This window comes from Corvus moneduloides, chromosome W (genome assembly GCF_009650955.1).
Source record: "Corvus moneduloides isolate bCorMon1 chromosome W, bCorMon1.pri, whole genome shotgun sequence".
In the NCBI taxonomy this organism is placed as follows: Eukaryota; Metazoa; Chordata; class Aves; order Passeriformes; family Corvidae; genus Corvus; species Corvus moneduloides.
This window is the reverse complement of record NC_045510.1, coordinates 3140605-3167943: the sequence shown is the minus strand read 5'-3', so window position 1 is coordinate 3167943 and position 27339 is coordinate 3140605. Positions and strand designations below refer to the sequence as shown.

General features: G+C 43.6%; 1 protein-coding gene and 1 long non-coding RNA gene across 2 annotated transcripts in view; one reads left to right on the top strand and one right to left on the bottom strand.

Moving 5' to 3' along the window:
• The window catches only part of LOC116437360 (homer protein homolog 1-like), a 285610-nt gene that overhangs the window by 87893 nt on the left and 170378 nt on the right, over window positions 1–27339 (top strand). The window contains exon 5 of the mRNA XM_032095030.1: window positions 3403–3545. Coding sequence (XP_031950921.1) covers window positions 3403–3545 — 143 coding nt within the window. The remainder of the gene's footprint in view (window positions 1–3402; window positions 3546–27339) is intronic.
• LOC116437425 lies at window positions 6966–19779 on the bottom strand. Its single transcript, XR_004237292.1, has 3 exons — window positions 19675–19779; window positions 19136–19141; window positions 6966–6976 (listed from the first exon to the last, which is right to left on the bottom strand). It is a non-coding gene; the product is annotated as an uncharacterized LOC116437425 (long non-coding RNA).

Below are 27339 nucleotides of genomic sequence, written 5' to 3'. Positions count from 1 at the left end.
CCTGGTCATATCAGATTAAGAACTCTGTTAATTCCTGAAATTGTGTGGTGAGTAAATAAAAGTAGTCAAATTAATCAAAATAATCCAGTTCTTTCTTCTGTGGTTCTGAGACACTCCTATAATATTAGGAATAGCTATTGCCTGAAAAATTTTAGTATCAAACATTTTTATAGCGCAAGGAGGGGGTTGCTTTTGGCTAAATGGTCATGGTTTTATCATCTGTTGGTTTTTTCTTTGAAGTACTCAATTTACTTCTGAACCTTGCTGAAAAAGTGGGATATTGTGTGAATTTCTATACCGGAACAAATATTTCAGACATTATAGTATCTGAATCAGTAGCAGGCAGCCTTATGCCATTGCCAGTATATGAAGAACAATGATGCCAGAGACATGTATGGAATACTTAATCAGAAAACAATATAATAATAAAAACAAAGGTGTAATTGTTTTGGTTTGTTTTGTTCATGGTTTTAGAATCACCTAATCCTTTTTTTCTTCTATTCCGTATTTAGTCACTGTTGGAGATTAAATAAGTTTACTTATAGAATATTAGAAATCAGTTGTGTAGTTTTAAGTTTAATTGTAACTTACAGCTTAGCATGAGTGGGCCCTGCTTAAAAGCGACTGCAGGTGAACTTTAAATGAACTCTGTCAGCATGAATGGCTCAGCAGGGGAGGAAACAGAAAGACTGGATATCTTCAGATAAGGGTTGAGACGCTGGAGGGCCCCAAGGCTTCCCCAAGTTGGAAGATAAGAGGAGTTAATGGCCTGCCCACATTGGACATGGAGAAAGAATCCAATGAGGTGTTAGAAGACCCCAGACCAGAAATCACCATAGGACCAAGAGGCGCGTGCAGAGCATGTGAAGATCAGATGCACAGACTGTAAGGGTGTGAAGGCCCAGGGATTTCTTTGTTCAGGGTCCCTCTCTGGAGGCACCCAACTTGAGCTGAAATAAACTGACTCTGCCTCAGAACCTAGGGTCTGAACTCTTCATTTACAGTCACCATTAAAAGGTGATCTGATCTGTGCTGTGAAGTCTGCTTGTTTTACTTTAGAGACTGTTTTATGAGTGCATGCATTTTGTTTATAAGATTTTGAAATTTAAGGCATCTTTTGATTGATTCCCCTTTATTGTGCTTAGTTTGTATATTGTAGACAACTGTTATACTGCTTGGCATCACCAGTCCTGGGTACTTATTAGTAGGGCCAGGGCTCCTTTATACAGTGCAGATGTGGTATATGTTTTTTAGAACATCTAGTGTAGTTTGGGAAGAGGAGGAAATAACAAAGAAACTCTTGGGTTCGTAATGCCTTTCATTTAATGGCAGTGAAAACTGTTTATCAAATTAGAGGATTAATAATAGACAAACCCACATAATTTGTGTCAAATAATTCATGTGCCTGATTATCTTGCCAGATCTGCTCTCCTTTGACACTTTAATTTCAATTCAATTCAGTTTCAGTTCAGTAAAATTGTTCTATAAAAATATTTAAGTTTTACATCTAAAGTTTTAACACTTAAAGTAATAGTTTTGAGTATAAAATAAGTACTTTCTTCCTGAAAGTAGGTAACAATTTACATTCATAAAATAAATAATTTATATTTATATCATAAATAAAACCTTCTATTTGTGTAATAAATCAGTGTAAGCTAATTATTTTCTGCTTTTTAATCAGTAGGAATTTAATAAGATGCAGAATGGAGACACTTGTGCATGTGCATTGTATAACTTGAGGAATGCTAAGTATAATAGAACTTGAAGTCATTATTAAAATGTTTTGCTATAACTGTATTAATAATTCAAGTTGTAGAGTGAGATATGTCTCTCACTATGTGAGAAATACAGTAGAATAAAAGCAAAATTTTGACAATTGTTGTGTTGCAAATGCTTAATATAATTTAAAGTGTAATGACAATGTTAAACAATATTGTTGGTTAAGTGACACCAGTGCTTTATGGAAGGTAATAATGACAGCCAGATCTTATTTTCTTTAAAAGAATTCAGTTTTTCCATCTGGTCAAGTCTCAAAGTCAAGGGCATCATTTCTTATAGATATAGGATCAGATTCAATATTGGCTTTCAAAAAGCCTTATCCTTGTAAACTAGTTGAAGGCTACAAGTGGAGGCTTAAAATTAGACCCTGATCTTGTAAGATCATAACCATCTTCAGACACTTGCAATTTCTTCTGAGATTGCTGTTCTTCAGTTTTCTACACAGTGTCAAAGAGCTGGGAAGAGGAGCTGCTGGCCTTCCAGACACTGTGCTTGTGCTCCAGTTTAATAACAGTAAATAGCAGTTTTATCTCTTCTCCATGCAGATGGTAAAAGTCTGTGTGGCCATAGAAGGTGCTTAGCTTTTGGAAATACTGTAATTCAACCAGTCCTCTGCTGGATAGTCACCCCTCCATGACATTCACGGAACTCCATTCATGAAACACTACTATCTTAGAGTTAAATGTTAACACTTGATTACTAAAAGCCTACTAAGACATTTTGAAATTGAAATGAGCTACTTAGCTTATATGACATCATATAATAGGAAAGAAAATATTAAAATTAAACCACATACAGGGACTGAAAAACCTTTAATATTCTAACTTAGGATTTGGGCTACACAATGTACTTTGTTTTTTTAAAAAAGGAAGCACTCTTCAGTGACTAGAAATTGAAAAATAGTGTTTGTTGGCCAAAACATAAATGCATGTGTTGACATAATGAGGGCTGATTAAAACTGCACCAGTGCCTTCTGCTAGGAAGAAAGACAGTAAGTTTTTCAGGTGTAGCTGCCTGGGTATAACTGGAGTATTCTCCTTCCTAGATGATGCCATGACCAATGAGAGCTAGGCCAGGCTAACGTTTATGAAAGTTTTGCGAGGATTGTGCTGAACAAGTTTTCTTTACAGATGGCTCATAGCCAAAACTGTGAATGCACCATCGATGGCCTGATACAACTGTTCACTTTAGTTAATACATTAAATGAAAGCTAGATTTTGAAACAAATATCAGAATTGTTTGTTTCACCATGTTAGAATTAAAACAAAAGATAAAAATCCTTGGTGCCAATAGTTGCGTGTTATGTAGCTGGCTGAGGGCTGCATAAAATATCAGGTAAGAGAGTGAGGTCTGTGATAAGCGTGAGGCTGGACACTTGCAAATAAATCATAGGTCAGTTGAGTTTTGTGCAAGATAATATGAATCCTATAGTAATACACTTCTAAATTAAATTCACATGATGAAATATGGCCACGAGCGATGCTGGAAATCTGTGAGCCTCACATTAATACTGTCTAAAGTTCATATCTCATATAAGAATTAATGGTAGCACTTGTATACACATGGCCTTCCTGAGCAGGTCACTTGGTAATTCTAATGTGTCATTTGTTTGTTTTACTTAAGGAATCAGCTGGAGGGGATATTCAGTCTCCTTTAACGCCAGAAAGTATTAATGGGACAGATGACGAGAGAGTGATGGCGGAAGTGACGCAGAACTCAGAACCAAGGGCTGAGCCAACCCAGAACGCATTGCCATTTACCCATAGGTACAGATTCCATTCCCACATCCTGATTAAGTGATACTTATCTCCTTCCTTGTTAAAGGGACCTTGTCCCATGCCATGGCTTCCAACTAGCAAAGTTAAGGGTTAAATTACGTAATTAAAAAAAGAAAGGCTTGATTTCAGATTTACATTATAATCTTTGTTTTCACAAAAAGAAAAAGAGGAAATCTCTTTGAGTAACATTTTGGTGGGCATTATTTTGTAGTTTAATCAGCTGAATGCGAGCCCTTGAACACCAGTTAGTGCAGGTGTCCCTTTAACAGGAAGCATTATTTCAATGTTTGAGATCTTAGTAAAGTTGATTGCTTCTTAGAATACTCAAATTTAATTATTTTTGCACACATTTTCTTTAAATGAATGGTAGGATTGGATGCCAGCCTTTCATCAATGAGTTATTGGAAGAAAAGGGACTCTTACAACACTTATGGATTATAAAATTTAAAGCAGCCTTTAATTAAACAGTTGTCTGAGAGTTGAAAGCATTTTTCAACTTCTTTTTGAAACATGAGAGAAGTGTAGTTCTGCTTCAGTCTGAATTTTAATTCATTGCATTAGGAATACTGTACTCTGTTCTTTAGGAAAACTAGGTCTTTTAATGATACAAATAATGACTGAGGATGGGTATGTCTCGCCTGTGGGAACAGTGCCAAACACCTGGCATCTTAAACCAAGATTAGAACAAGACAATGTTGACCGTAAAGGCTCTGCTAATCTGTGTGTTTGCTGAGCGTGCTGTGGGAAATCACTTCAGTGGAAAACCACTGTATGTGTGTGTCTTACTGTGGCCGAAGACAGTCACATGAATTGAATGCTTGAGACATGTTTTGTGTTACAAAATTAGCAGAGATTCTAGGGTCCAATTAGAGCGTGGTTGTTTATCTGTAATGGACAATAATAAAGGGAGCTTGCATGAGAGAAAAGGAAGGAAAGGGAAGAGAAAAAAAACACCACCTGCAGAACTCAAAAACTACAACACTATCATTGTGCTTTCATCCCTGACATCTTGATTTTTTACATTTATATTTTTTCTTTGCATTTGATTTCATCACCAACACTCACCTATGAGAAATGACTGTACATGGGACACTCAATAAAACTTATTATGTACTGAGATTATAGAGAATAATTTAAATATTTAATAAACTTTGCTCTAAGTTAGAAATACTAGATTTATTTTTTTTTAAGTATGGTCTGAATCAGTTTAAATAGAGTTTAAGAGCTCTTGATCAAAGATTGGGGAACAGTAGGATGTCAGACATATCATGCAAATAATTCAGAATGAACAGAGATGTAATTGTTCAAAACTTGTCATTTTTTTTGTAAAAGAATAATACTATTAAGTATATCTGGAAAAAATAATTTACATTTTCAAATGAGAAAAACCAAATACTCTTTTAGCTGAGTGACTGTGTTTATTTTTATACTTCAGTTGTCACCAGTGCATCTATTGCATGCTTTACAAGAAATGGTGTTTTGTAAGAAAACTCTGTGCATGTTGAAGTAGTATTACAAATGCTAATCATTAGTGTCCTGTAACAAGTTAATTTAAACTTACCGTTTGTGTGTTGGAATTCTCTATCAATATTTTTGTGAAAAGGAGTTGTGATAAAGTCCATACAGGAGTACTGGTGTTTGCTGTTTTGGTTTTTTTTAATGAGATCTTCCCTCTCAGTTTGCACATGTAAATATGTTTTTTGGTATGCCAGTATAGTAACTATGCTTTGCTAAGCATTGACAGTGACTGAAGATATTTTTTGAAACTACCCAGTTGTAATTTTTGATGGTGTAGAATAGAGCTTACAAAATTTTTACATGCTTTGCATTTTTATATTTACTTCATGTATGCAGTATGAGTGCCTTGGTTTAGTCTATTGTCCTGTTAAGTACCACTAGCTAGAATTGGTCTTCCAACAATAACTGCATTTCAAAGTTCACTTCTCATGATGATTCTCATGAGAATCATTTGTTGTGCCAATGGCAGCTTCAACTTTGTTAGTGAGCTATTACCAAAGAAAATGCAAATTTGTTCAAACCCCTTGAAATTAATTGAATTTTGAATTAGATATGGTTTTTATTAGAAATAAAGACTCATATGGGTTAGTTTGGGGTTTTATTTAATAACGAAAAGGTCAAGTGAGGACATTTATATATTATTATTTAACCCAGACAGAAAATGCTTTCAGGTGCTTTCTGGCATTTTTTTTTGTATAGAAGAAAAGAATCCTTTTGTATGTCTGAGTGTCAAGGAACACTGTCTCAATCAGAGGGAAACTACCATTTAAAGAAATGTATATTCCGAAACATTCCAGTTATTTCCAAGGCATCATTGTTTTTCAAAATGATGACAAAATTTAGTTTGGGAATCAGCTGCTTTGATTGGATTTAATTGTTAGCTGTAATGAAGGCTCTCTAAAATGGCACTATGCAACACATGCGTGAGACAGTGAAGCCTCTAGGATTGTGCTAGTGCTGGTTAAATGGGCATGTTTTTATAGAAGCATTTCATAATATTAAATTGGCAGCTAGGGAGACATAGCTAGTTGCTTGTGCTGGCTGGAAGTGTATTGTCTGCAGGAAGTCTGCCCCTGAATTAAAAAAAAAAAGACAAGCCAAAACCCCAAAACCTTACATCCTGGTCTTTGGAGACTCCCTGGGCTTTTCATGTGTCAAGGGTAAAGAAAGGGATTGTTGTCTCCTTGTTCCCTGCCTTTTTGATGCTGCTGTGTGTTGGTGACACTCCATATGTAAGTTGCCACCCTGAACCCTTCATTGTGTGCCTTAGTAACTCTTGCTGATTGCTGAGCCTCTTCTGTGCCCTGTGTTTCAGCAAAACTAAAGCTTAACCAGTGCTTCTGTGTGCAAAGGATAATGCTGGAAGGGCTTGTGAGTGTTGTCTTGTGGATGGTAATGCTTTTTACACGTATTTGCCTTTATTTTTGGAGCTGTTTATCAATTCCTAGGTGCTTTTCAAAAGATAAGATCATGGAATCATAAATCACTAAGGCTGGAAAAGACCTCTAAGATCATCGAGTCCAATTATTAAACTAGCACCACTGTGTTCAGCACAAAACCATATCACCAAGTGCCACATCCACATGACTTTTGAACACTTCCAGGGATGGTGATTCTACCACTTCCCTGGGCAGCCTGTTCCAATACCTGATCATCATTTCAATGAAGAAATTTTTCTTAATATCTAATCTAAACCTCCCCTGACGCAACTTGAGGCCTGTCACTTGTTACTTGGGAAACAAGTCTTGGGGTGACTTTATGATGTGTATCCCCTATCGCTGCCCTATGCCCAGAAATTAATTTTGTGCCTTTCTGTGCCTTTAAACTGAGCCTGAGAGGGGGAAGAGAAAAAAAACTGAGCAAAACTTTTCAAAGCAGTTTGTTCAAGGACACACACACTCCTCTGCGTCCTGTGGCATCAAGAGAGTGGAAAAGCACCCTGCTTGCTTTTTTCAGCCAGTTTTTCAGTTTTTTTCCCTCCGGAGAGTTGAACTTTGTTTTCCTGGGACTTTGATTTTTCCCTTCTTCTCTGCTGGACTGTTTCAACATCAGAATACATCGGGAGGACTTTCCACCGAGGCCCTGGACCTGGAGGTGGGCCTGCGACCCAGCTCCAAGGAGAAAGAGAGAGAGAGAGAGACCTACGGAAGGACTCTGAAATTTTCCCAGGTTTTCTTTCCACAGCAAGAGGTTTTATTATTTAGCATTATTGTCCTTTTCCTGTGTGTTTGTTAAATAAATAGTTTTTATCTCTTTCACTTTCCTCCGAGGAAAATTTATTTCTTCCCGAACCTGGTGGGGGAGGGCTGGTTGTAACCTGCCTTCTATCAGAGGATATTTTTCCTCCAAATTTGTCCAAACCGGCACACAGACCGACCCTCAACTGTCTATAACTTGCTTTCAGGTAGTTGTAGAGAGCAATAAGAATCACAGAACAAAATCGCAGAATCATTTAGGTTGGAAGAGACCTTTGACCGATCACCACCTTGTCAACTAGACCATAGCACTAAGTGCTACATCCAGTAATTTTTTGAACACCTCCAGGGATGGTGACTCTACCACCTCCCTGGGCAGCCCATTCCAATGTTTAACAACCCTTTCCATGAAGAAATTCTTCCTCATGTCCAACCTGAACCTCTCCTGGCACAGCTTGAGGTTATGTCCTCTTGTTCTGCCGCTGGTTGCCTGGGAGAAAAGGCTGACTCCCACCTGGCTACAACCTCCTTTCACATAGATGTATACAGCAATAAGGTCTCCCCTGACCCTCCTCTTCTCCAGGCTAAACACCCCCAGCTCCTTCAGCCACTCTTCATATCACTTGTGCTGCAAACCCTTCCCCAGTTTTGCTGCCCTTCTTTGGACACAGTCCAGCATCTCAATGTCTTTCTTGTAGTGAGGAGCCTAAAACTGAACACAGGATTCAAGGTGCAGCCTCACCAGTGCTGAATATAAGGGGACAATCACTTCCCTGGTCCTGCTGGTCACACTATTTCTGATACAAGCCAGGATACCATTGGCCTTCTTGGCCACCTGGGCACACGCTGGCTCATGTTCAGCCCGCTGTTGACCAGCATCCCCGCATCCTTTTCTACCAGGCAGCTTTCCAGCCATTCTTCCCCTTTCCTGTAGCATTGCATGGGGTTGTTGTGATCCAAGTGCAGGACCTGGCACTTTGCCTTATTGAACCTCAAACAGTTGGCCTTGGCTCATTGATCCATCCTGTCTAGATCCCTCTGCAGAGCCTTCCTACCCTCCAGCAGATCGACACTCCCACCCAACTTGGTGTCATCTGCAAACTTACCGAGAGTTGCAATAGATCCTCTCATCCAGATCATTGGTAAAGATACTAAACAGGACTGGCTCCAATACTGAACCCTGGGGAACAGCACTTGTGACTGGCCACCAACTGGATTTAACTTCATTCACTACCATTCTCTGGGCCTGGCCATCCAGACAGTTTTTTACCCAGAAGTGTAGCCATACAAGTGATGAGCAGCCATTTTCTCCAGGAGAATTCTGTGGGAGACTGAGGTGGCTGATGTGGGGTCTGTAGCTCAGACCCAGGAAGCTGTGACCAGTCCGGAGAGATGGTCCCATGAGGAGCCATCTTCCCGGGGCCCGGTGTCTTCCCTCAGTCATAGCCAGAGTGCCTTTGCAGAGAGGCTATCAGCTCTTTAGTGACTCTCAGCTTGTGATTTCAGCTCTTGCTCTGCGAGGCAATCTCCAGGCCAGACCAGGAGGAGAGAGATGAAGAGACCCATATAGCAGTTCCGCATGGGGAAGCTTTATTAGTCCGCACCCCGTGTAGGGGAGGCCAGGGACGAGCTCTCTCTGGTCTCACAGGGGCAGAGGGCTAGATCTTATAGGGATACAGGGGGTGGGTGTCAGAGGGTAAAAGCCAATGGGTAACAAAGGATCTGCATAGGGTCTCTTAGAGGATTCTGGGTCTGTCTTCTTCTCACCGTAACTGAAAAGTGGTTGCCTTTCCAGGGGAGTTCTGCTGGGAGGTTATGCAATCTCCTTATCTCAGCAGGCCTCCCTCCAGGGCAGAGGCTGGGCATACCCCACAGGAAACAATGTCAAAGGCTTTATTAAAGTCTAGGTAAACAACATCCTGTCACGATCCACTAATACAAGCGAGGGTCGTGATGGTTTGTTTATAGATCTCAGAGTGCAAAAGGACACAAGGGATTTCAGTTTTAATCAAAACAGTGCACCTTTATTAAGTAACCACAACATGGTAATGCGATAGAGGAGAGAGAGAGAGAGAAAGAAAGAAAAACAAAGTAAAAGAGTAGAGAGGAAGAAAAGGGGGGGGGGATAGCTACCAACGGATGAGACGAAGTCTTCGTGGTCTTCTGCCAATAGATTCGTCTTCTTTCTGTGGGGAGATCTCCTCTTGGTTAATTTAGAAAGTCCCTTTATAGTTCTTTCCAAAAGCAAGGGGCAACTGGCCAAGAGGTGGGGAAATCTACAACCATTGTTATGAGGCCCATTGTTTTGGGAAACGGGTACAGGACAGGTGTACAGGACAGGTTGTTCCTTTTCGCTTCAGCGCAGTCCTTCCTGCTTTTGCAACAAGAATGGCGCAGTCCATTGTGACCTGCACTAGTTTCTACCAGTTCCCAGTGGGTACACCTGCAGGCAACACTTGGCAGACTTCCCACCTCAGCCAGGCCAGGACTCCTGTGTTCAGTCTCTGTCCTTGGTGATGATCGTGAGGCAGATGAGGGATCTTTGGACCGTCTCTTATGCATCCACAGCCTTTCTTTCATCCACTCAGTGGGTCACCTTGTCATAGAAGGCAATCAGGTTGGTCAAGCAGTACCACCATTTCCTAAGTCCATGCTAGCTGGGCTTGATCCCCTTGTCTTGCACATGTCATAGGTTGGCACTCAAGATAATCTGCTCCCTGACTTTCCCTGGAACCTAGGTCAGGCTGACAGGCCTGTAGTTCCCCAGATCCTCCTTCTGACCCTTCTTATAGATGGGCATTCCATTTGCTCACTTCCAGTCAACTGGGCTCTCTCCAGTTTACCAGGACTGCTGGAAAATGATTGAAAGTCTCTTAGTGAGCTCTTCTGCCAGCTCCCTCAGTACCTTTGGGTCAATCCCATCTGGTCCCCTGGACTTATGGGTGTCTAAGTGGCATAGTAGGTCGCTGACCATTTTCCTCCTAGATTCATTGTGCTTCCCATCCCTGTCTACCAGCTCACGGTGCTGGGTACCCGGAGGACAACTGGTCTTTCTGTTAAAGACTGAGGCAAAGAAGGCTTTAAGTTCCTCAGCCTTTTTCTCAGCCTTTGTCATAATGTTTCCCTGGGCATCCAATAAAAAATGAAGATTCTCCCGAGTCCTCCTTTTGCTGCTGATGTATGTGTAAAAACATTTTTTATTGTTGTTTGTATTGGGTCTGACTGAGATAGAGTTCATTTTTCCTTAGCAGCCCTCAGTGCTGTGGTTTGCATTCGTAGCTGGAAGGGGGTTGAGAATACACCAGCATTTTGGCTACTGCTGAGCAGTGCTGTCTCCCTAATATTCCCTGCCCCCCCCATTAAGGGGCTGGGAGTGGGCAAGATCCTGGTAGGGGACACAACCAGGCCAGCTGACCCAAATTAACCAAAGGGATATTCCATACCATATGGTGTCAGCTAAGATATAAAAGCTAAGGAAGAGAGGAGGAACAGGGTGATATTCATTGTTCTACAATGTTTGCCTTCTGGAGCAACCGCTACATGTGCTGAAGCCCTGCTTCCTTGGAAGTGTCTGAACATCACTTGCTGATGGTAAGTAGAGATTAACTTTTCCCTTTGCTTATGCACGTGCAAAGTTTCACTCGCCTTTTTTTGCCTTAGTAAACTGCCTTATCTCAACCTACAAGTTGTTTTCCATCTTATTTTCTCTTCCCTGTCCTGCTGGGGAGTGATAGAGCTGCTTGGTGGGCACCTGGCACCTAGCCAAGGTCAATCCACTACATCCTTTAAAGTAGTAGCCAAATTATATTTTACTTGAGTTTTGGCCCTTCTAATTTTCTGCCTGCAAGACTTCATGACATCCTTGTAGTCCTCCTGAGTTTCCTGCCCATTTTTCAGAAGGTGATACACTCTTTTTTTCCCTGAGTTTGAAGCAAAGATCTCTGTTCAGCCAGGCCCATCTTCTACCCTGATAGCTTGTCTTTATGCACATTGGGACAGATTGTTCCTGCGCCTTTAAGATTTCCTTCTTGAAGAATGTCCAGTCTTCCTGGACTCTTTTGCCCTTCAGCACTGCCTTCCAAAGGACTCTGTCAACCAGTGTCCTAAACAGGCCAAAGTCTGCCCTCTGGAAGTCCAAGGCAGCAGCTCTGCTGGCACCCCTCCTTACTTCTCCAAGAACCGAAAACTATAATTTCATGATTGCTTTGTCCAAGATGGCTGTGGAATACTCACAGCTTTTTACCAGCTAGGCTCGTAGTTCAATGCCTTAGAAAGCCTCGAGCAGCCTAGAGAGGTAGCACGGGCAATCTAGCATTTCAGTAGCTCTGAAAGCGGCAAATGGTAGCTGCAAAGCTGATACCACCAGTAGAAGCAAAGAGGGAGAAATATAGCCTTTGGTTTGCCTAATTCCTGCAATTAGAAGCTTTCAAACAGAGACAGAGACGCAGATGTTTGCAGAAGGGATGCAAGCCAAAGAGGGCGGGCCCCCTCTCGGGTACTTCTTTTATTTGGAGAAGGGGAAAGGGGAGAACTGGGGGCGGACCCGGGGTGACTGGCCAATCAGACACTGCTAAAGAGTTTGAGTTACATTTGGTTTTGCCTGCGCTTGGAACAAAGGAGTTCAGAGCACATGGCACAGGCAAGTCCTGGCTTGTTTGACCAGGGAGGGGGAAGGGCGACCTCGGAGCAGGCAGCAACAATTCCCTATTTTTTTCTTTAAAGCTGGGTTGAAACTCTTAGTAACTTAAATCGCATAGAACAGTAACAAAACAACAGTGCAAAACATAATTGGAATCTATTGTCCCTACAACTCGACAGTACCTAGGATGTCTTTAAACTAGTTCCCCAGTTAAAACTCAGGGGGTTAGTCAGGACATCTATGGTCTGGGGTATCAGGATGAAGATTTACAAAATACAGTGTTACAGTGGGGATTCTGTAATATGATGTATCAAACAAGGAGGCCCGTGGAAAAGAAATATATATGGACCGATTCTTGATAGATGTTTCATAGATGTTTATTTCTCCAGCTGCATGGCCAGAGCTCTGCAGAGGAACTGCCCAATCACGGGACCCGAGGGTCCTTGCCCACGCAGGGGAACACAAAACAACCAATGGGAAACGAGGCTGACCAGGGGCTAGGGAAACCCTGCGAATCCCCGCCAGGGCCCCTCTCCCAGGGCTACATGGCAGGGGGGAAGGGATCCCGACAATACAGTGCAAAATGTGAGTGCAAAACAGTGCAACTTAACTTAAGGAATTAACATTGAAATCTGGAGTAGGGGGTTTATATGAGGGTCCAAAATCAGGATCCCTTTTACAGCGTCTCTTCCAGGAGGCAGTTTTAACCTCCTTAACTTTTGAGGAAGTGACATAAGGTTTTACCCATTTCCCTGGGATCCACCTCAGTCCTTGAGGGGTACATACACTGGCATACCCACGTCCCCAAGTTACAAGTTTGTATGGCCCTTGGATTTTTTGAGCCTCTGGGTCCCGGATCAGGACTTCTGGATTTTCCTTCAGTTTCTGTCTCCCGGTGTTCTGGAAATGATGATAGATGGGAGGGTTTGGATCCTCAAAGGTGCCATTCAGGAAGTTTATGGCAAACAGTGCTTTGCTGAGTCTGATGACAGGTGAGTTGAGTTTAGTGGTCCCTGACTGTTGCAGCAGCATTCGCTTGAGGGTTTGATGGGCACGTTCAACAATGCCTTGTCCAGTTGGGGAGTGAGGAATACCTGTAACATGTCGAAATCCCCACTGCTGACGAAAGTTTTTAAACTCCTGAGAGGTGTAGGCAGGCCCATTATCAGTTTTTATCTCCTCAGGTACACCGAGCACAGCAAAAGCTTGGACAAGATGTTTTTCAACGTCCTTAACTTTTTCACCTGCATGTGCAGAGGTATACACGGCATCAGAGAAGGTATCAATCGAAACATGAATGTATTTTAATCTCCCAATTCCAGGGAAATGTGTGATGTCCATCTGCCACACTTCACCGCTATTAAAACCTCTGGGATTGACCCCCATGCCCAGTGATGGAAGCTGTAGATTCTGGCAGTTGGGACATGTTGCCACTATTGCTTTTGCCTGTGTCTGCGACAGATGGAACATGCGGATAAGAGCAGGAATATTTTGATGGTACATGGCATGGCTCAATTTTGCTTGTTCAAAAACTAGGGGGAGCTTTGGTAAGTCGGCTGATAAAACTATGCCTGCTGGCATAGCCAGGGCATCAGCTCTACGATTACTCACTGCAATAAATCCTGGCAGGTTTGTATGTGACCTCACATGCATGACAAAATAGGGATGCTCTCTGTGGGAAACCAGATAAATTAATTTTGAGAGAAAATCATAAATTTTCTTGTTTGAGATTTCTTTTAGGAGAGCATGCTCAGCTCTAACAGTTACTCCAGCTACATATGCTGAGTCGGTGACCAAATTAAAGGGTTCTTTGAACCTCTCAATGCTCTAACGACGGCTGCTAGTTCAGCTACTTGTGGTGATCCCTGGATTACTTTGATGTCAGATTCCCACTTTTGCGCCTTTGGATTTTTCCATGTAATCACGAACTTCTTACTCTTCCCTGAAGCATCAGTAAAAATGGTAATCGCATCGAGGAGTTTTCTACTTTGAATCTCTTGAGGGATAAAAGAGAATGGCAGATTAAACATGTCATGTTTAGGGTAATGATTGGAGATTTGGCCTGAGTAACCATCTAATGCAAATTGTAAATTTATATTATTTTGGAGTAGGTGATCTAATGCATCAGTTGTTACAGGTAAGTAGATGCATGCAAAGTCACGTCCTGCCAGGGTGGGGAGCCTTGCTCTACCCTTCATGATAATTTTTGCCATTAGTTCTTGTGGCTGTGTGATGGTTCTAGGAGGTTGGAGTGGAAGGAATACCCATTCAATTATGATGAGGGGTTCCTTCTGCTCCATGTCCCACTGAAATATGAGGCTGTGAAAGCGTGGTACTTTCCCTAAAATGACAAGCTTAAACGGTAGGGAGGGCTGACACCTGTGTGCTTGTCTGGTGGAAATGATCTCTTGTATCTTTTTGAGAGACTGCCTTGCCTCTTCTGTCAGGGATCTAGGGGATGCTGGACCGCCTTCCCCTTTTACCAGGTTTGCAAGAGGAGCTACATCTTCTGTGGTGAGTCCTAACCAATGTCTTAAAAAATTTAGTGTCCCACAGATCGGTTGCACTTCTTCTAATGTTTTTGGGTTATTATTAATGGTGACGGGTGTTGGGGTGATAGAGGTTTCTGTGATTTTGAGTCCGAGGTATTTCCAAGGGCTTGTTCTCTGCATTTTTTCTGGTTGTAATTCAAAGCCCTTGGCCTCTAGTGCCTCAATCACCATGTTAAGTGTCTGCTCGAGATACTGATTATTGGGAGCACATACCAGTACATCATCCATGTAATGTAGGATGATGGCTTTCTCTGCTTTGGCATGGATGGGAGATAGAATTTTAGCAATATACTCTTGGCAGAGAGTTGGGGAATTTTTCATACCTTGGGGAAGCACAAGCCAATGATAACGTTCCATGGGAGTTTCACGATTAATAGAGGGCACAGAAAATGCAAATCAAGGGGCATCTGCAGGGTGGAGTAGAATATGAAAGAAGCAATCTTTAATGTCAAGAACAGCTAAATGCCAATGTTGCGGGAGCATTGAAGGTGATGGCATACCTGGTTGAAGGGGCCCCATGTCTTCAATAATCTTATTGATTTCTCTAAGATCTTGGAGGAGCCTATATTTGTTCTTTCCCAGTTTTTGTATTACAAACATGGGAGTATTCCAGGGGCTATTAGTTGGTACGATATTCCCTTTAGCCAATTGTTCAGCTGCTAATGTTTTGAGTACCTCTAAGTTTTCTTTTTTGAGCGAGCACTGGTTAACCCACACTGGTTCATCTGTTTTCCAAGTTAATTTTTGTGGATGGCACTCTGCTCCAGCGGCCGCCAGGGAAAATTTTGATGTCTAGGGGTGATATCAATTTTTCTTCCCCACTGAGACATGGCATCCCTTCCCCACCGGGTGAATTTGGCGTCCAGGACATACGGACGAAGTGTCGCTATTTTTCCTTCAGGACCTTCAATTTGAATGGTGTTTTTGGATTGCTTCGCAATTTGGGTACCTCCAATCCCTTGTATGATGCCTTAAGATTGCAATTCCCATTGCGCAGGCCACTTGTCAAATGGAATGACAGACACATCACCACCTGTGTCAATCATACCCATTATACTGACTATGTGATTTGTGACGGAGCTTACATTCCACTACAGGTTTGTCGTTTCCCAAAACCTCAGTCCAACAGATGGCTGGGATATGACCATCTGTGGGCAGGTATTTGGGCAGTGGAGTGGCCTGCGCAATGACTTGACCCTTTGGCATAAAGTACGGTGGATATATACAGTGTGCCATTAGGCTAGAACCCCCATTCTGATCTACTTTCATGAGTGTGGGTGTACTAGTTTGAAAACAAACCAGTGGGAGGCACCAAGTCAGAATAACAATCTAATGGAAATTAAAGAAAAGGAAAAAAAGTAAACACTGGTTCAAACTGACAGAGTCAAGGTACAACCTGACACCCTGTTAGGCAGGGTGGTGGTAGTAGTCTGGTAGAATGGTGGCTGCAGTCCTCTGAAGCAGTGATCCTGTAGTAAAAGAGTCTGCTCTTCCTCAGAAAGTCCAATGGTGGCTGTGTAGCTCCTGTCCTCCTGAAATCCAGTGGGAAGGGTTGTCTCTGGTGTTCAGTCTCAGATTATATCCATGATGGGATGCTTGGTTCCTCCCTCTGGGTGGAGCATCTCACAATGGGGTAATGAGTCATGAGGCCAAGTGTTGATTAGGCTCATTAACAGAAGATAGTCCAGAGGGAGTTATCTCTGAGTCATGCAGCAGGACAATGATGGGTCATTAACAGAAAGGTAGTCTGGGGGGAGGAGGCAAGGAAACACTGCCCCACATGATTTCAACGGCTCATGAGGATGGTAATAGAATACACTGCAACCCAGGACAGTGGGTGTAACCTCTATCCCAGCAGGTGTTTCCCGAGTGTCCCCAATAACAAAAAGGTATGTAAAGTCTGGCATGTGGTCCACAATCTGGAATGAGATGGGTATCACAGTGTGTTTGTTGTTGTTGAAATGGTGTGTTTCATCACAGGTTACCTTCAACCGGAGTCCAGGAGTCCAAGTACTTTGTCTTCAGCTCTATTTATGTCTGTACGCAGAGCTGTTAGGACGCGTTGAGTCGCTAGTTTCCCTGCTGTTGGCCTGGGGAAACAGTCTTTGGAGAGTTTTTATCAGCAGTTATAATTGTTCTGCAATTGCGAGCTACATGTCCCTTTTTCTGACAACGATAGCATATAAAGCAACCTCGAGATTGAGTTTCCCCTGCACCCATACCATTCTCCACAACCTCCCCCACCATACCCACTTTTTTCAAAAAGGGAACAGCTGTATTCAGCTGCACTTTCTTTGTATAGACTTCGAGGATGGATTCAACAGTCGGCGTTGGGCGCAAAGGAAGAGTGAGGAGGACTTTTTTGCGAGCATCATTCGTATTCACTTGGAGCAGTTCGAGTAGGAGCGCTTGTTGGAGGTCACGATTAGGGATCTGGGAAAAGATAGCTTCGCGCAAACGGTTATAAAAGTGAATAATATTTTCATTTGGCAATTGTTTGATGTTGGTATAATGAGAATGAGGAGTCTGAGATGGTAGTAATGTTAAGGCCTTTTCAGCAACACGTGTGATTTCAGTAAGAACTGGACGAGGGATAAGCAATGCTTGTTTTTGAGGATTTGCCATATTGTCACAAGATAAAAGGTCTAATGTGATAAAATTGTTGTCAAAGTCCAGGTAATTATCTGGAGTTTGCCACAAAATTTGCAATAAATCAGATAAAATTATTTGCCATTGTTTTTTCCACAACACAAAATCACCAGGTGTGAGAAGAGTTTGCATTATTGTAAATAAATCATGAGGTACAAGTAAGTGAGTTGCAAAAGTAGCACTTAAAAGGCTCTTAAAATAGTTACTATGCATTCCAAACTCCTTAATTGCGTTGCACAAATCCTTAATATTAGAATAAGGAAAGGGCGTCCATCCAGGATTTGCTCCATTGCTAATACGAGAGAGTGTAGTAGCTGCAGCTGGAGGTACTTCTGGGTAACCATGGGTTTCAGGATTTAAGGGGGTAGTCACATGACTGTGGGAAACTGGGGCGGGACAATGGGAAGCAGGGGCGGGGAGTATAACTTAGCAACAGGAGAGGAAAAATTTTGAAACTGTTTCGTCTCCGGAGCGCCTGAGAGAGGAGAGTTTTCTCCCCACCTTATCCCAAAATTCAGAAGATCTCATATCCTTGGAGGTCAGATTAGGAAAGTACTGGAAAAGCCATCGTACAAAAGATTGAACTAGATTTTTAGGGTATTTATGCCCAGTACAAGAAAGGTAGCTTTGAACTTCGTAGTATATTTCTCTATGGTGTGCAGAAACCTCAGATCCCATGACAAATGCAGCACCATAAACCTCTGCCCCAAATTGCAAAAAAGAGGAAAAAAAAAAAAAGAGAAAGATTGCACCAGCACCAGCTTAAGACAGGAGCCCCTAAACCGGCAGGGAAATACTCACCAGAATTCTGGACTGATCACAGGAAAGCAGGTCTGGAAAAAAAAACAAGCGAAAAGGGTCTTCCACATTGAAGCCGTTCCCTCGCCACATGTTGTGGGGGAGGGTAAAGGCTGAGACTCTGGGCTTGCTGTTACGCAAAAAGTAACAGCTCACTACAAAGAGCTGGCATGGCAGGAGATGCAGAGCTAACTGCAGCAGACACAGCTGCTGGGACACCCTAAAATTCTCTCAGAACTGAGGTTCAGAGATAGCGCGCTGGGCGCCAAATGTGGAATACTCACAGCTTTTTACTGGCTAGGCTCGTAGTTCAATGCCTTAGAAAGCCTCGAGCAGCCTAGAGAGGTAGCACGGGCAATCTAGCATTTCAGTAGCTCTGAAAGCGGCAAATGGTAGCTGCAAAGCTGATACCACCAGTAGAAGCAAAGAGGGAGAAATATAGCCTTCAGTTTGCCTAATTCCTGCAATTAGAAGCTTTCAAACAGAGACAGACATGCAGATGTTTGCAGAAGGGATGCAAGCCAAAGAGGGCGGGCCCCCTCTCGGGTCCTTCTTTTATTTGGAAAAGGGGAAAGGGGAGAACTGGGGGCAGACCCGGGGTGACTGGCCAATCAGACACTGCTAAAGTGTTTGAGTTACATTTGGTTTTGCCTGCACTTGGAACAAAGGAGTTCAGAGCACATGGCACAGGCAAGTCCTGGCTTGTTTGACCAGGGAGGGGGAAGGGCGACCTCGGAGCAGGTAGCAACAGATGGCCTCTGTGTGAACCAAATATATACAAGTAACATCAAGATTGCCACGATCCACAGCTGAAGTATGAAGGAAATATTTATTTCATTATTTCACTGGTAAAACAGGGACACATACACTACTAAGCTTATTCCATCTTAGCAGGGGCAAAAAGTGCTTGGGCCATTCCTGGCTCATATATCATAATGGTCTGGCACAAGCACAATTCTTCACAAGGCTGTGTTTTACAATCTCAGAGCTTCTTATCTCTCTCCCTCCCCACCCCCAGCAGGTGGCCTAGGCCTAGTGAAGAATGCTTCATAGGTCTTTTATCGCATTCTGTTATCTTCTACAGAAATTCCACTTCTCAAGACAGACAGAAAACAATGTGAAATTTCAAGCAGTGAATATTCTTAGCATCTCCCAGCTGCAAGGTCATCTTGAGTGAAAATAATTCTAAAACCAGGTCTTTTCCCTCACCAGTCTTCTGATTTTAACCCTTTCCTCCCAACATTCCACCCCCTTCCTCTAAAGACCACTCCTGCTTGGCATGGAAGTGTAGGACAGGGTAATTTGCAGATGCACTTAATGGAATATACAGGAACAAAGGAACAAACAAACAACTCTCTAAATGTCCTAGTCCTCCTGTCAAGGCAACTGATCCAGCAGTCATGCTGAAGCAGTACATGTCATCAAGTTCAGCACAGCATATGTGATGTTGAGACAGGAGGTAGTTCATCATTAGCTGGAATGGTAAAGGTTCCAGGTGTAATGCAGTTACTCCTGCATTCTGGGTAACAATTGCCTTCAATGTCTATTCAACTCAGGTGAAGGCATACCTCAAGTGCCTTCCATTTTTTATGTGGAGAGGAAAAAGGAAAAAGGTTATCACACACAAGGATGTACATAGTAACACTGCAAAGATACATCCAAAAATGTTTGCATGTTGTACAAGTCTATAAAGCACAACAAACCAACCTGTGATAAGGAAGAAAAATAGGTGTGTCATCTCCTTCCAGTAATACCTATGCTGTCACTCCAGCTCCTTCAGCTAGAATTACTCCAGGCCTGGTAGCTTGAGATGAGGTGATTGCCCACACAGATTGAAGAGGTTTGGTTTGCGCCCTTTCAGACTGAGTTTCAACTTGGTGGGTAGCTCGTGGCACCAATAACAGAGTTCCAATGCTGTCCCCTTAGACAAGGCCTGAGCATTTGCCGAAGATACCTGAAATACAAGAACTTGAGAATCTAGTATTAACAGAACATGTAGCATATCTGGTGGTTTTAGCAAAGAGCAATCCTGACATTGCATCCACAGCAGTGAATACATATCACCACCCCCTTGATGGGGGAAGGGGGCCAATGTAAGCAACCTGCCAGGTGGTCAAAGCCCACTGAACCCACTGTACTTTCCTCCAGGGCCTATGTAATGCCCTTAAATGCAGCTATGTACAATTAGGCACACTCAATTAAAGCATTCTTGCAGGCATCAAACAACTTTCTTCCCAGTCAATTTCTGCAGAGAGCACATCAGTACCACCAGGTGTGTAATGGAAGTTCTCCAGTACCCTGAAAGCCTATTGGGGTTTTGGGAGCTCCCCTTCTGTTTTCTTTTTTCTCTTGAGGAATTTTTCCCATATATGTTGCCAGGACGACAAATTGCTGGGTGCTTGGGAGAAACAAAAGACCTGGCTGCAGAGGGAGGGGTCCAATGGGCTACCCTCTTTCACCTGGGCTTGTGGGCTGTTGTTCTCAGCGTTCTGACGGAGAGAGAGGCTGCCATCATGGTGGAGGGAATTCATCAGCACTGAAGGCTTCTGCTTTTTTGGCTGCCTTCCTTCTACTGTGAGTGGAGCTTGCTCACTGGAGCAGCTGTTGCACTGGGACTCAAACACCTCACCTTACTAAAAGAGGGACCTTTTCACCATCTGCTCGGGTGCCTCAGGGAGAAACCCCGGGATTCCCAAGCCCACCTTTCCCTGTCCCGCTGGGAGCCGGGCTGCAGCTGCCCGGCCCCCGCCGTTGTTTTGAGCCTTCGCTACATTTTAGCCCCACACGCCCTGACTGCTGAGACCTCCTGGGGTTCCCGCTGCAGCTCCGGAGTTTGATACATCTCGTCTGCCACCCGGGATTTGTGCTCGTCCCTGCTGTTCCAGCCTGCTGTTCCCGAGGGTCCAACCAGACACCAGGATCAGCTGCCCAGGGAGTGAAGCCTTTCTTCCATCCCTCCCCGTCTCAGCCAAGCTGCCATTACCACGTGCTCCCCAAGCTCGCTCCAGAGCGCCCCCTGCAGCCTCGGGGAAACTATCGCACCTGCCCTGCTCACCGGGAGCCGCCAGCACCCCTGCTGGCTGCGACCATAACTGCACCCAAGGGGAAAGTGCCTGGCAGCCGAGAAGGCTGGCACTGGGTTCCTGATTCTGTTTGCTGTTACTGCCATAGTTATTGTTGTTTATTTGCCTTGTTATGCATATATATATATATTAGTAAAGAACTGTTATTCCTATTCCTCATATCTTTGCCTGAAAGCCCCTTAATTTCAAAAATATAATAATTTGGAGGGAAGGGGGTTGCATTTTTCATTTCAAGGGAGGCTCTTGCCTTCCTTGGCAGACACCTATCTTTCAAACCGAGACAAAGCCCCAGGAAAGTTTGCAGTTATGTCACTGTTACGAATGGAGATGAGAGCTTAGACAAGTCCTGACTTTGACTCAGATTTCTCGCAGTAGCTCTGTTTGAGGCAGCCTGCACCCCAAACGGTTCTGGCTCCCAAGTTCTTAAGAATGGCCAATTAGTGTTGCTGCCTTTTCTGAGCTGCCCCTCCCCCTCCCCAAGACACTTGCCTCTGCCATGTGCTCTGAGCTCCTTTGTTCTAAGTGCGGGCAAAACCAAATGTAACTCAGACTCTTTAGCAGTGTCTGATTGGCCGGTCACCCCAGGTCCGCCCCCAGTCCTCCCCTTTCCCCTTCTCCAAATAAAAGAGACGATCAAGGGAGGGCCCGCCCTCTTTTGGCTCTGGAACCCTTTCTGCGAAGATCTCTTGTCGTCTGTTTCTTTTGAAAGCTTCTAACTGCAGAAAATTAAGCATGAGCAGAGATCTATATTTCTCCCTCTTTGCTTCTGCTGGTGGTGTTTGCTTTGCAGCTGATACAGTTACCGATTTTAGAGCTACTACAATGCTGGATTGCCCGTGCTACCTCTCTAGGCTGCTCGAGGCTTTCTAAGGCATTAAACTACTAGTGCTAGCTGGTAAAAAGCTGAAAAGATACCTCCTCATTTGGCGTCCAGCATGCTATCTCTGAACCCCAGTTCTGAGAGACTTTTAGGGTGTCCCAGCAGCTGTGTCTGCTGGAGTTAGCTCTGCACCTCCTGCTGTGTCAGCTCTGTGTAGCAAGTCGTTACTTTTTGCGTAACAGCGAGCCCAGAGTCTCAGCCTTTACCCTCCCCCACAACATGTGGCGAGGGAATGGCTTCAATGTGGAAGACCCTTTTCGCTTGTTTTTTTTCCCAGACCTGCCTTCCTGTGATAAATCCAGAATTCTGGTGAGTATTTCCCTGCTGGTTTAGGGGCTCCTGTCTTAAGCTGGTGCTGGTGCAATCTTTCTCTTTTTTTTCCTCCTTTTTGAGATTAGGGGTTGAGGTTTGTGGTCCTGCGTTCATAATGGGTTCTGAGGTTTCTGCACACCATAGAGAAATATACTACCAAGTTCAAAGCTACCATTCTTGTACTGGGCATAAATACCCTAAAAATCTAGTTCAATCTTTTGTATGACGGCTTTTCCAGTACTTTCCTAATCTGACCTCTGAGGACATGAGATCTTCTGAATTTTGGGATAAGGTGGGGAGAAAACTCTCTCAGGCGCTCCGGAGACGAAACAGTTTCAAAATTTTTCCTCTCCTAAGTTATACTTTGCTGGAGAAAAAAGCAGTACATGAAAAGCCTCTGCAAAAACCTCCTGTTAATTCCCTTACACCCTCTTCCAACCCCTGTGTCCCTGACCCCTCTTCCCCTACACTGGAAAACACAGCTAGAGCAGACTGCTTTTTAGCACAGGAGAGCTATCGTCCTCCTGGCTCACTCGTGTTTCCTCAGCACCCTGCCTTGGACAGGAATCCAGAGCCCGTCCCAGGACCTTTCCAAAACCTCTTCTCCACTCCCTTTTCCCCAGTTTCTAGCCCTCATGTTTTAAGCGCATGTAAAAACCCATTCTCCCCTGATCTCTTTGTTCCCAGGGGCAGCCATTGCCATGTGCACGCAGCCCGGGAAAAAACCCCTCCCCCCAACCCCTTTTCTCCGAGTTTGTTTGTCTCCAGTAATGGCGGATGCAATGTTCCTTCCTCTCCAAACTACACCTCCCACAATCCCTTTCTGCCCCACCCCACAAATCCCTTCTTGTCCCCATCCCCTCCCACTCATTCGTCAGAACCTGACCCCGCCCCCAATCCCGCCCCCACAGCGTCGTGTTTCACCCCTCCCTCTGTTCCCGCTCACAATGCAAGTACCGCCCCTGCCTCCCATAACCCCGCCCCCAACCCCTCCCCTCCCCCAGCCTCCCACTCCCCGCCCCTGCTTCCCATTGTCCCGCCCCAGGTTCTCACAATCATGTGACTACCTCTCTAAATCCGGGAACCCTGCGCTACCAGGAAGTAACTCCTGCTACTACTACACTCTCTCGTACTAGCAATGGAGCAAATCCTGGCCGGACTCCCTTTCCTTATTCTAATATTAAGGATTTGTGCAACGCAATTAAGGAGTTTGGGATGCATAGTAACTATTTTAAGAGCCTTTTAAGTGCTACTTTTTCAACTCACTTACTTGTACCTCATGATTTAGTTACATTAATGCAAACTCTTCTCACACCTGGTGATTTTATGATGTGGAAACAACAATGGCAAATAATTTTATCTGATTTATTGAAAATTTTGTGGCAAAGTCCAGATAATTACCTGGACTTTGACAACAATTATATCACATTAGACCTTTTATCTTGTGACAATAATATGGCAAATCCTCAAAAACAAGCATTGCTTATCCCTCGTCCAGTTCTTACTGAAATCACACGTGCTGCTGAAAAGGCCTTAACATTACTACCATCTCAGACACCTACATCTCATTATACCAACATCAAACAATTGCCAAATGAAAATATTATTCACTTTTATAACCGTTTGCGCGAAGCTATCTTTTCCCAGATCCCTAATCGTGACCTCCAACAAGCGCTCCTACTTGAACTGCTCCAAGTGAATATGAATGATGCTTGCAAACAAGTCATCCTTATTCTCCCTTTGAATCCCCCTCCGACTGTTGAATCCATCCTCAAAGTCTATACAAAGAAGGTGCAGCTGAATACAGCTGTTCCCTTTTTGAAAAAAGTGGGTATGGTGGGGGAGGTTGTGGAGAATGGTATGGGTGCAGGGGAAACTCAATCTCAAGGTAACCCTATATGCCATCGCTGTCAGAAAAAGGGACATGTAGCTCGCAATTGCAGAACAATTATAACTGCTGATAAAAACTCTCCAAAGACTGTTTCCCCAGGCCAACAGCAGGGAAACTAGCGACTCAACGCGTCCTAACAGCTCTGCGTACAGACATAAATAGAGCTGAAGACAAAGCAACTTGGACTCCTGGACCCCGGTTGAAGGTAACCTGTGATGAAACACACCATTTCAACAACAACAAACACACTGTGATACCCATCTCATTCCAGATTGTGGACCACATACGAGACTTTACATACCTTTTTTTATTGGGGACACTCGGGAAATACCTGCTGGGATAGAGGTTACACCCACACTCATGAAAGTGGATCAGAATAGGGGTGTTCTAACCTAATGGTACAATGTATATATCCACCGTACTTTATGCCAAAGGGTCAAGTCATTGCACAAGCCATTCCACTGCCCAAATACCTGCCCACAGATGGACAAACCTGTAGTGGAATGTAAGCTCCGTCACAAATCACATAGTCAGTATAATGGGAATGATAGACACAGGTGCTGATGTATCTGTCATTCCATTTGACAAGTGGCCTGCGCAATGGGAATTGCAATCTTAAGGCATCATACAAGGGATTGGAGGTACCCAAATTGCGAAGCAATCCAGAAACACCATTCAAATTGAAGGTCCTGAAGGAAAAATAGCGACACTTCGTCCGTATGTCCTGGACACCAAATTCACCCTGTGGGGAAGGGATGCCATGTCTCAGTGGGGAAGAAAAATTGATATCACCCCTAGACATCAAAATTTTCCCTGGCGGCCGCTGGAGCAGAGTGCCATCCACAAAAATTAACTTGGAAAACAGATGAACCAGTGTGGGTTAACCAGTGGTCGCTAAAAGAAGAAAACTTTGAGGCACTCAAAACATTGGTAGCTGAACAATTGGCTAATGGAAATATAGTTCCAACTAACAGCCCATGGAATACACCCATGTTTGTAATACAAAAACTGGGAAAGAACAAATATAGGCTCCTCCAAGATCTTAGAGAAATCAATAAGATTATTGAAGACATGGGGCCCCTTCAACCAGGTATGCCATCACCTTCAATGCTCCCGCAACATTGGCATTTAGCTGTTCTTGACATTAAAGATTGCTTCTTCCATATTCCACTCCACCCTGCAGATGCCCCTCAATTTGCATTTTCTGTGCCCTCTATTAATTGTGAAACTCCCATGGAACGTTATCATTGGCTTGTGCTTCCCCAAGGTATGAAAAATTCCCCAACTCTCTGCCAAGAGTATATTGCTAAAATTCTATCTCCCATCCGTGCCAAAGCAGAGAAAGCCATAATCCTGCATTACATGGATGATGCGCTGGTGTGTGCTCCCAATAATCAATATCTCGAGCTGACACTTAACATGGTGATTGAGGCACTAGAGGCCAAGGGCTTTGAATTACAACCAGAAAAAATGCAGAGAACAAGCCCTTGGAAATACCTCGGACTCAAAATCACAGAGACTTCTATCACCTGTGCCGGTTTGGCCAAATTTAGAAATATATCCTCTGAGAGAAGGCAGGTCACCACCCCTCCCCCACCAGGTTCGGGAAAAATTAATTTTCCTCAAAGGAAAGTGAAAGACATAAAAACTATTTATTTAACAAACACATGGGAAAATTATAATAATGCTAAATAATAAAATCTTTCACTGTGGAGAAAAAACCTGGGAAAGTGTTAGAGTCCTCCCTTTGGTCTCCTCGGAGCTGGGGCTTGGCCCAGGGCCAGGCCCTCTGTGCTCGGTGGAAAGTCCTCCCAATGTGTTCTGATATTGAAGCAGTCCAGTGGAAAAGGAAGAAAATCCGAAATTTCAGGGAAGGGAGAATATTCAACTCTCAGTCTCACTCCGGAGAAAAAGAAGCTGAACGACTGGACAAAAACCGACCTGGGAGCAGCAAGCCTGGTGCTTCCTCGCTCTCCTGCTGCAGCTGGAAAATAAATTGCTATCTCTGTGTGACCTTGAACAAGCTGCAAACTGATTTGAAAAAGTTTTGCTCAGTTTTTCCTTCCCTCTCTCAGGCTCAGTTTAGAGGCACAGGAAGGCACAAGAATAATTTCTGGGCATAGGGCAGCGATATGGGATACACATCATAAAGTCACCCCAAGACACACCCCAACACCCGTCACCATTAATAATATCCCAAAAACACTAGAGGAAGTGCAACAGATCTGTGGGACACTGAATTATCTAAAGTCCTGGTTAGGACTCACCACAGAAGATGTAGCTCCTCTTGCAAACCTGGTAAAAGGGGAAGGCGGTCCAGCATCCCCTAGATCCCTGACAGAAGAGGCAAGGCAGTCTCTCAAAAAGATACAAGAGATCATTTCCACCAGACAAGCACACAGGTGTCAGCCCTCCCTACCCTTTAAGCGTGTCATTCTAGGGAAAATACTATGCTTTCACTGCCTCATATTTCAGTGGGACAAGGAGCAGAAGGAACCCCTCATCATAATTGAATGGGTATTCCTTCCACTCCAACCTCCTAGAACCATCACACAGCCACAAGAACTAATGGCAAAAATTATCATGAAGAGCCAAGCAAGTCACCGCACCCTGGCAGAATGTGACATTGCATGCATCTACTTACCTGTAACAACTGACACATCAGATCACCTACTTCAAAATAATATAAATTTACAATTTGCATTAGATGGTTACTCAGGCCAAATCTCCAATCATTACCCAAAACATGGCATGTTTAATCTGCCATTCTCTTTCATCCCTCAAGAGATTCAAAGTAGAAAACCCCTCGATGCGATTACCATTTTTACTGATGCTTCAGGGAAGAGTAAGAAGTTCGTGATTACATGGAAAAATCCAAAGGCGCAAAAGTGGGAATCTGACATCAAAGTAATCCAGGGATCACCACAAGTAGCTGAACTAGCAGCCGTCGTTAGAGCATTTGAGAGCTTCAAAGAACCCTTTAATTTGGTCACCGACTCAGCATATGTAGCTGGAGTAACTGTTAGAGCTGAGCATGCTCTCCTAAAAGAAATCTCAAACAAAAATATTTATGATTTTCTCTCAAAATTAATTTATCTGGTTTCCCACAGAGAGCATCCCTATTTTGTCATGCATGTGAGATCACATACAAACCTGCCAGGATTTATTGCAGTGGGTAATCGTAGAGCTGATGCCCTGGCTATGCCAGCAGGCATAGTTTTATCAGCCGACTTACCAAAGCTCCCCCAAGTTTTTGAACAAGCAA